The following is a 10354-nucleotide window of genomic DNA, read 5'->3' as shown; positions in this document are numbered from 1 at the left end:
CAGAATTCCCTCAACCAGCATGAGGTCCTATGCAGTGCGCACTTCTGGATTCTCCTCAGGTCAGAAGTAGGCAACCTCGGCTCTTTTATGACTCATGGACTTCAACTCCCAGAATTCCTGAGTCAGCTATGCTGACTCAGGAATTCTGGGAGTTGAAGTCCATGAGTCATAAAAGAGCCGAGGTTGCCTACCCCTGCCTCAGGTCCACCAGCGCTCCCCAAAAGCGCGCGCTCAGGTTGGGCATTCCCTCCCTGCAACAGGAGAACGGCATGGGCGTGGCTAACGCCCCCTTCGCCTCGCCCCGCCCTCAGGTAGCGCCCTCCTTTCCGCTCTCTGGGACGCCCTCCCGCCGCTTTGGCTCTGATGGCGTCATCTCCTACGCGCCGCTCCGGCACTTTCCCCCTCCCTTCGGCAGCGAGCTTTTCGAGTCGCTTCGGAGTGACGCCCTCTTCCTTTTCCGGCTTGGGCTCGCGGCGTGTGTGGAGGTGAGGCGAGGCCTAGCCGGGTTCGCGGCGGCGCCTTTTTATTCTCGCCGCCTTCCCCGGGCTGGTCGGGCCACGGCGGGAAGGGGGTGGTGGTGCGGTGCGAGTGTTTCTAGGTTTACTGCGGGGCGGGGAAGGAAAAACGTGCCCGCGACCCTCCTCTCCCCAATGCTGCCTATGCAGAAAGCCAAGCCCCATTAAGAGGGTAGAGCCTAGGGTGGGAAGGGCCCCTTGAGGTCATCGAGCCCAACCCCCTGCTACTGCAGGGATTCCAAATTAAGGTATCCCAGACAGCTTCATTTGTTACATTTCTATCCTGTTTTCCCCGTCTAACGACTGCCTGGCCGTCCCTCCCACGTTTCCTGCGAAGGGGAGCCCCCCACCTCCCTGGGTTCCTCTTTAGAAAGCAAATAAAACTTGGCTTCTCGGGTATATTTTCCCCTCACGTTGATTCTGCTTTCCTGTATCTTGGATCCATCCTTTTTGGTCTGCATTCAGACCTATAGAGAACAGATCCTGCCCTTTCCTATCAGATCCAGCCAGGTATCTATCTGATCGATGATGTGAGATATCTCCCATCTTTCCAGTTCAAGGCAAATGCGGGTTAGGGTTTGGTTTTTTTTTAATGGCAACTATGCATATGTTGTATATAGTATGTTTAGGTGCGTGTTGTGTATGTGTTCACTTTGAGAGCGGGCAACTAAATTTCATTTTTGGCGTGTGCCGTTGTGCCCACAGTAAAAAAAAATGACAATAAAGGTTATCTATCCATCCTTCCTTCCTTCTCTCCATCCCATCTCCTTCCTTCCTTCTCCCCATCCAGTGGTGGCGAAACTATGGCACGGGTGCCAGAGGCGGCACTCAGAGCCCTCTCTGTGGGCACGCGCGCCGTCGCCCCAGTCCTAGGCCTTCAGCTGGGTTTTATAAAACCTTTTCGCTTCAGGCCTCCGCCGCCGTGTGCAAAAAAAAAAAAAGGTTCAATCAATCAGTCAATTTCAACTTCTCTGGGGGGGGGAAAGATCTTGCAAAGTTGGAATTGATTGATTGAACTTTTTAGTCCCACCCATCTGCCGTTACCACCGCAGCCGTGCCCACTGAATGGGCCACACCCACCCAATTGGCCACACCCACCCGGCACCCGACGATGCATAAGTGGGTTTTGGGTTGCAGTTTGGGCACTCGGTTTCTAAAAGGTTCGCCGTCACTGTCCCCATCCCTTACTTACTTACTTACTTACTTAGGGGAAATCTTGAACTAGCGTCTGTGATCAACAAGCCCATCCTTTCTGCTTCACTTAATGCTCAAGGAGACATGAGAATCTAGAAAATGGGGTTGAACAATGGGAAAGCATCCCCTGCTTGTCCATGCATGTCATAGAACTGGAGCTTTTGAGAAAACCCTTGATATAAGAAATATAGAGAGGGTTTGCAGATTTTTATACTCCAGTTTATGAGTTTTGTTTCCTAGAAGCAGATACAGCAGAGCAAATGAATGCAGCTACTCTATAGCCTGTTGTTTTCCACATATATGCAGGGCTTTTTTTGGTCATAGAACGCCCAGAATGGAGTTCGGGCACCTTTTTTGGATGGAACCTTGTTGGGTAGGCAAGGCGGGTTGTATGATGTGTGTGAGTTCCTGCACCTTTTTTTTTTAATTACAAAAAAAGCACTGCATATATGTATCTATAATTTCTGTAGTCTTCAGAGTGGCTGGTAATTGTGCTAGCCAAGGAAAATGAGGAAATACTTTAGTGTCTTCCTGCTTACACCTGTGAAAAGAGAAGGAGCTTTTTTTTTTTTTTTAGTAAGGATGGGAAAGAGCCTGTATCCCGCCATTCATGTATCTCAAGTGTTATTAAATACAGGATTATCTTAATGGGATAGTAATGGCCAGCTGGGTACAATCTTGTTCCCAAAAGATGTATAAGCCAACATTAACAATCCCAATTTCTATCCTGTAAAGTTATGTGCAAATGGACAGCTACAGATAATATTTTCAAAGTTACAACATCACAGAAAAAAGTGACAGGACTGTTTTTCACACTCACAGCCCTTGCAGCATCCCCATGGTCATGTGATCAAAATTCAGGCGCTTAGCAATGGGAATATATTTATGACAGTTACATTGTCCTGGGGTCATGTGATCACCTACCCAGCCAGCTTCTGACAAGCAAAGTCAATGGGGAAAACCAGATTAGCTTAATAACTCCATGATTTGCAATAATCTTTTTAGAAATCTCCTGTTGCACCTGATTTGAGGCAAATAAAAGAAGCATAATGCAGAACGACGCTGGGGAGTTTGTAGATCTCTACGTGCCTCGTAAATGGTGAGTATATCTGATCATCAGAAATTGTGTATATTCCTTAGGTGGTTTGAAAGCTGATATGGCTGTATTATTACTTATTTGATCTTACACAGGATTCCAAATCAGGACTCTTACGTGTCTTACATTCCCTTCTAGTTCAATTAAAATAGTAAAATGGAATAACAAAACTAACAATCCCAAAAACAGTAGTATAGAAAAATTATAAAGACTACAGCCCCATGGAACAGTAAACGGCAAAACAGGTGCCAGGTTGTACAAATTGTCCATTGGGGTCTTTTAAAAAATCCAAAGTTTTATGGCTCTCTAAAGCTCAACACTGTAAATATAGTCTGGTAATCTGGTAAAATAATCTTAACCAGGAAAGTGCCAGCTTCAGCCTCTTATGTGTAAAATACAGCTGGCAGGATATCTGGATTTATAAGGATTGGGAGGGGCAGTTCAGGCCCTACTTTCCAACTTCCATCTCAACACATCTGGTGAAGGGAAACCATCACTTTTCTGGGTAGTTGTTTCAAACTGCTGTAAGTACCTATAAAGGAGAATATTTGTAACTCGGGGTTGAAATGGGTCTTTGATGCCCTCTGTGCTTGATTATGTTGTTGCAGATGTTTCATTATCCAAACTAGTGCCTGTGGCAGTGATTATATTTCCTAGTTTGAGTAATGAAACATCTGCCAGAAAGCAACCAAGCTCAGAAAGCATCAAAGACTTCTCACTGCTATAAAGCAAATTATTTGCAAGCTGAGCTCACCATCCTCTCAGTACTTGGGGAAATTAATTTGAGCCAATCACAGATGGCTTTGTGCTTTTTTACTTCCCCACCTATAGTTTTTGCCCGAAGAAGTTATTGTAACATGTTCAGATGGCCCAACAAAGCAAATTTGGGACAGTTTGGTTCAGTTATTCCATGAATGAAAGCCAACAGTATCATGCCTCATATTTCCAACTAGGCCATCAGGCTCCTTTGTTTTGTGTGGTGAGAATCTTGCCTTGATGGCTACCTTCTCTCTCATTTCTTTTCCACCGTAGCCACAAAGTACTTTTTATTTATGTAGATGTTTTTAGCCTGCCCTCTTTAGTTTTATAAATTATTCAAGGTGGCAAACTTACATAATACTCCTTCCTCCTCCTATTTTCCCCACAATAACCCTGAAAGGTGAATTGGACTGAGACTGACCTAAAGTCAGCCAACTGGCTTTTCTTCCTAAGGTGGGACTAGAATTCACCGTCTCCTGGGGATTGGCCCAAAGTCACCCAGTTGGCTTTCATGCTAAGGTGAGACTAGAACTCACAGTCTCCTAGTTTCTAGTCTGATGCCTTAACCAGTAAACCAGGGGTAGGCAACCTTGGCTCTTTTATGACTTGTGGACTTCAACTCCCAGAATTGGCTTAGGAATTCTGGGAGTTGAAGTCCACGAGTCATAAAAGAGCCAAGGTTGCCTACCCCTGCACTAGACCAAACGGGTTAGTTAAATTTAGTTAAGATGAGAGAAAATCATAAAATATTACTGAAAATACCTTGTTTATATTAGTTATAGCTAAGATTAGCAGTTTGTCCAATTTTAGATTATAAAATAAAACTGTTTATTTTTAAATGGAAGCAAGAGCTTTCAATATTATGTGGACCCTCCAAAATAGAGAATTGCAAACTTCAAAAACATTGGAACATGGGTTAGCTTTATACCCAAATGAGCGCTCTGCTATAGATGAAAAATTGTTTTCTTCTCGGGAAAGATCTTTCACAAGAGTGCAGTAGCTTTCTGATTCATGATTTTAACTCAAATTATATTGTATCTTAATTGGGCATTATGTTGTATTCCGGTGGATTACACATGCACAGAGAGATTTGCTTTGTTATACTAGTAGATACTTCTATATGCATAATTTACAATTGTAAAAAAAAGTAATTATAAGGAGGAATCTGGCGTAACCTTTTCTGACTAATAGAGTTCATTAAAAGGCATAAAACATAACCTTCAGCTTGTGAAAAATTATATGTGTAAATTTGTTAGGAAAAGGGGTTCCTGATTTTATGTTACCGTAGATTAGCATAGCTGCCCTCCTACAATGTCTTAATAAGAGGGATTCTGGGTTTTTTTTTCTTGTGGTGGGAACTTCTGCTAAAAGAGTGGTAAATTGGCATATCAAGAAATGGAATTAATGCTACATGATGTGAGTTATCTAGAAAGATAACAGCATTTTTTCTAGACCAGGGTCTGATTTTAAGTTCTTCTGTTTATATATTTCTTTCCCTTCAGCTCTGCTAGCAATCGGATAATTGGTGCTAAAGACCACGCTTCCATCCAAATCAATGTTGCAGAAGTAAGTAAAATATCAATACTCCAAATTTAAAGCCATTCGTGTTTCAAATAAAATAAACAACTTGTTGCAATTGCCTAGTAAAAAAATATTTTTACTTATTTGGGATAATAGATCCCGGGTGTATGGGCATTAGGCATTAAGCTGTATTTCCTAATGCAGGCAAACAAAACCACAGCTTGATTGTTATGTAATAACAAGTTGTTAAATCAAAAGCTTCCAGAACACAAACAGAAACCTAGCAATGAAACAGGAAAGAATGAATATGATTAGAACAAAATATTGTATAACGGAGGTTGAAATCGTCATTTGTTGTAGGCTTCTTTTAAAGTTTAAAATGGGTCTTCAAACTTGGCCCTTTTATGATTTGTGTGCTGAGGAATTCTGGAAGTTGAAGTCCACAAGTCATAAAAGGGCCAAGTTTGAAGACCCCCTGGTTTAAAAATTACTTCAAACTTTGCCTTTTTTTCCGCTTTCATTTTGATGTGCTGTAGAATAGCCGTAACGAAAAATGATTCTTCTATAAATGGGACTTTTGCCCAAGTTTTCAATATTCCAGTGACTCTAGCCTTAAATGCATCTTTTCCTTTAAACCCGTTTGTTCGGGATGGGAATGGGCTTTGCCGAGTTGTCGAACTGGTTAGATATGTAGATATGTAAAACATAAAATGAACAGGTATATTCTGTGCCTTTCAACTTTCAGGTATGATTGTGTGACCCTCTTAACTGAACCTTCTTAATTCCAATGGCAGGTTGACAAAGCCACAGGCAGAGTGAATGGCCAGTTCAAAGCCTATGCCATTTGCGGAGCAATTCGTCGGATGGTAAGTCTAATGGTTTTTCAATGAGTCAAGAATTTGCCCATTTCTGAATGGTTTATAAATACAGGATGGGTAGTTTCACTCATTGCATTTATGCATATGTACGTCCATTCCAGTTCTTCTTGTAGCGGCTCAATTAAAGTGAAGACTTTAGGTCCTGGGATGAATGTCTTCTGAATACGGAAACTATTAGAGCAGTGGGTATATTACACTAGAAAGTAAATTTTCCACGTTTCTTTGGTATTACACAAAGAATGCATGCAGGAGATTTTGAGTACCATACATTAATATATCTCATAACGCTAGAGCTAGTTTGGTCTAGTACAAGGGGTCTTCAAACTTGGTCCTTTTATGACTTGTGGACTTCAACTCCCAGAATTCCTCAGCCAGGCACGCTGGCTGAGGAATTCTGGGAGTTGAAGTCCATAAGTCATAAAAGAGCCAAGTTTGAAAACCCCTGGTCTAGTAGTTAAGACATCAGGTTAGAAAGCAGGCGACTGTGAGTTCAAGTCCCACTCTAGCCATGAAGGCCAACTGGGTGACTTTGGGCCAGTCCCTCTCAGGCCAACCAACTTTCGGTTGTTGTGGATATGTTCACCGCCTTGAGTTATTTGTAAAAATAATAAAAGGCGGGACATACATACATAATAAAATAATATTGGGGTATAAAATGTTGCATCATGGAATGTTGTAACCACAAACAGACCGTCTTTCAAATTGTTCAAGAAACTGACAAACATTAGAATGGACTTGTTTCAAGGTCAAACCCCTTTAGGACTATGTTTATGGAAATTCTCAGTCATCCAGGTCGTGGTTGTCTCAGAGGTGCTTTTTCAAGAGGCAACTGGCTTTCTTCTGCATTCCCCACCATCCAGTCAAAGCTGAAGAAGCTTCTTGGATGAGAAACGAAACGTCTTCAAAGAAAAACAAGAAAGTCCAGTTGCCTTGTGAAAAAGTACCTCTGAGACTTTAGGACTATCCATTTCAGTGTCAATGTGTTGCTGTGGAATTCTTTATCGATCTTCACTGCACAAATACTACTTCTGTATTCTGGTTTTAGACTATTATAATTATAATTTTTTTAACTATAGGTTTTAAATCTTGGCAATTTTTCAATCTTAAAAACTTAGCAAATAAGTATACAATAGTACTTTATTCTTAAGGACGATACAAACTATTGCCCTTTTAGTTGCCGGTGAATTTCCTTTGAACAGTTTCCCAAATTCACCTAAGCATTTTCAGATTGAAATTCAGGGTATGAATTCAGTTTCTTCATCTTACCTAACTATAAAACTATTTTTCAGGGGGAGTCTGATGACTCAATTCTGCGACTGGCAAAAAATGATGGAATTGTTTCCAAGTAAGTCTGACATTTAAGTCTGGAAACTGCGATAATGCATTTTTCTTTTCTGTTTTGCTTGATAGCGCATAATGGATATCATATATTCTCAAAACATATGCCTTGGTGAAAAGGCTTATTTATTTTATTAAGTCTATATAGCTGCTCATCTCACAAAAAGTGATTCTTATAAAACTGAGGAGAAATTTCCTGACAGTGAGGACAATTAATCAGTGGCTTGCCTCCAGAAGTTCTGGGTGCTCCAACACTGGAAGTTTTCAGGAAGAGATTAGACAACCATTTGCCTGAAATGGTATAAGACGGGGGTCTTCAAACCTGGCCCGTTTATGACTTGTGGACTTCAACTCCCAGACTTCCTCAGCCAGCGTGCCTGGCTGAGGAATTCTGGGAGTTGAAGTCCACAAGTCATAAACGGGCCAAGTTTGAAGACCCCCTAGTATAGGGGTTCCTGCTTGTGCAGGAGTTTGGAGCTCCAAGGTCCCTTTTCAGCTCTATTATTATATTATCAGAAGGCAATCTAAAAACATTTCCCCACAAATTAACGTTGTCAGCTGCGTTCAAAGAAAACCAATATAAAATGTTTTACAGGTGGCATTTAGCACCGGCGAGAATTGCCATGATATATAAAAATATGAATCCGGACTGCTGGAAATGCAAAAATTGCTGGAAATGCAAAAATAAAGAAGGAACATTTTACCATATGTGGTGGCAATGCCCCAAAGCAAAGATCTATTGGGAGCAGATAAGGAGATGGATTCAGGAAATAACAAAACAGCAAATTGAACTTAAACCCGAAATATTTTTATTAGGCATAATCAATCCAAAAATGGAAAAACAATTTCAATACATCATTATACATATAATAACTGCAGCACGCATTGCATATGCGCAATGCTGGGAAAGGGGAAACATACCAACAAATGCAATGATTATATGTAAGATATTAGATTGTGCTGAGATGAATAAACTTACCTTAGAAATAAAGGGCAAAGAAGTTTCAGAATTTTATGAGATATGGGACATGTATTATAATTGGTTAGAATTGCGGAATAAAGAAGTATGAAAATGTAATGTAAATAAATGTAAATAAATGTAAGAGATATAGGACATAGTACTGTTAAGAAAAAAAGAAAAAATGTACTTTGTATTTTGTTGTTTGTAAAGAGAAAAAGGGGAAAAAAAACATTTTCCCTATAGTTACCCTCTGGGCATATTTTCAAATGTAGCATATGCAGCCAAGCATTATTTTATTTAAGAAAGTCAAATAGGGCAGGTTCCAGGGAGGAATTTCTGTGAGCCCATATCCTTAAATTTTGGGGGGAAAGTTAACCATTCTGTGTTTGGTTTTTGTCTTTGCAGGAATTTCTAACTGAAGAAACGTAATATGGGATTTCTTAGAAAATAAACCATTGGAAAACATGTGTTGTGCAGTGCGTCATTTCAAGGCACATAACAGGCAGAATACTTTACATGTGGATAATTTTTAAGTTCAAGGCATTATTGATGTGCATCGCTTTAAGAATGCAATCCTATTCGTAATTAACTTTAAAATAAATTCCATTGATTTCAGTGGCACTGAAGGCTGCCTAACTTTTCAGGCGGTGCAGCCTTCTGTATATCGCCTCTGCAGTAGGAAATAATTCCTTGAATGGGGAAAATGTGAACGGTTTATGTTGTGGAATAAACAGTAATTAATAAACAGGCCTTATTCAGAATAGCCATTTCTAGAGGTCCATTAATAGACTGTTAATGAGCAGGCCAAAACAGTTCATCTCCACTTGGTAAAGCCCAGAGATTCTGCACTGAGTTCATTGGAAAGAACCTGTAGTTAGTACTCTGTCTGCCCTTTATTTTTCACTCCTAAGATTCTAGCTCGGGGGTAGGCAACCTTGGCTCTTTTATGACTCATGGACTTCAACTCCCAGAATTCCTGAGCCAGCATGGCTCAGCTTGGAAACCTCTCCCTTTCCCCTCAGCATGGCTGGCTCAGGAATTCTGGGAGTTGAAGTCCACGAGTCATAAAAGAGCCAAGGTTGCCTGCCCCTGTTCTAGCTAATATCCATCATGTTCCATTTTAGATCATGTAAAAGGTAACGGTTTCCCCTATCCCAGGGGTAGTCAACCTTGGCTCTTTTATGACTCGTGGACTTCAACTCCCAGAATTCCTGAGCCAGGCTGGCTCAGGAATTCTGGGAGTTGAAGTCCACGAGTCATAAAAGAGCCAAGGTTGACTATCCCTGCCTTATCCAGTCAGGTCCGACTCAAGGGGATGGTGCTCATCTCCATTTCTTAGCCGAGGAAGCCAGTGTTGTCTGAGGACATTTTGGCAGTGATGTAGCCAGCATGACATCACAGAGCGTGTAGTAAAACATGGAGCACTGTTAAAACATATGTTTAACTATATTTGGCTTGGAAACTCCATATTACAGGTAGTCTCTGAACTTACGAGCCATTTTCATTGCTCGGCAAGGCGGTTCAATGAGTTATGCCTGATTTTAGGATCTTTTTGGCCATGCTCATTAAGCAAATCTCTGCAGTAAAATGAACCATGTGGTCACTAAGCAATTCCGGCTCCCATTGTGTTTACCTGTTGGGACCGAGCTGGGAAGGTCACAAACGGCAGTCATTATGATCTCATAATTCAACCATCATAAATACATGCCAGTTGCCAAGCGCCCGTATTTTGATCGTGCGACTTGTGAGCAGGCTACAATGGTTGCAAGTGCCAGGGGAGCAGGAAGAGGAGGGAGGCTGTGGTCCTTGGTGCTCTCTGAGCTTGGCTGTTTTCTTGAAGACGTTTCATTACCCAAACTTTGGCTCCCTCAGAGAGGGTTCACAACCTGGGTGTCCTGGATCCACGGCTGACACTAGAAGATCAGTTGACGGCCGTGGCCAGGGGGGCGTTTTACCGGGTACGCCTGGTTCACCAGTTGCGGCCTTTTCTGGACCGGGACGCCTTGCGCACAGTTACTCACGCTCTTGTCACCTCCCGCCTGGACTACTGCAATGCTCTCTACATGGGGCTCCCCTTGAGGAGCACTCGGAG

The 10354-nt window shown here is 41.8% G+C and overlaps 1 protein-coding gene across 1 annotated transcript; it reads left to right on the top strand.

Moving 5' to 3' along the window:
• Nucleotides 1–425: 425 nt before the first annotated feature.
• On the top strand, nt 426–9007 carry RPS21 (ribosomal protein S21). Its single transcript, XM_015826695.1, has 6 exons — nt 426–485; nt 2715–2808; nt 5067–5130; nt 5880–5951; nt 7253–7308; nt 8668–9007. Exons 2-6 carry the CDS (start codon nt 2759–2761, stop codon nt 8675–8677), a joined length of 252 nt encoding a protein of 83 aa, XP_015682181.1. The 5' UTR covers nt 426–485; nt 2715–2758; the 3' UTR covers nt 8678–9007.
• Nucleotides 9008–10354: the final 1347 nt, after the last annotated feature.

This window comes from Protobothrops mucrosquamatus, unplaced genomic scaffold (assembly GCF_001527695.2).
Source record: "Protobothrops mucrosquamatus isolate PMUCROS unplaced genomic scaffold, P.Mucros_1.0 scaffold3237, whole genome shotgun sequence".
Classification (NCBI taxonomy): Eukaryota; Metazoa; Chordata; class Lepidosauria; order Squamata; family Viperidae; genus Protobothrops; species Protobothrops mucrosquamatus.
Note: the sequence above shows the minus strand (reverse complement) of the source record. Positions and strands in the feature narration are given on the sequence as shown.

What these genes read in the sequence shown, in the direction of transcription:
- RPS21 (XM_015826695.1), top strand. Translation starts at nt 2,759, where the DNA reads ATGCAGAACGACGCTGGGGAGTTTGTAGATCTCTACGTGCCTCGTAAA. An exon ending in CTCTACGTGCCTCGTAAATG is followed by an intron (nt 2,809 to 5,066) that starts GTGAGTATATCT and finishes CTTTCCCTTCAG; the next exon opens with CTCTGCTAGCAATCGGATAA. An exon ending in TCCAAATCAATGTTGCAGAA is followed by an intron (nt 5,131 to 5,879) that starts GTAAGTAAAATA and finishes TTCCAATGGCAG; the next exon opens with GTTGACAAAGCCACAGGCAG.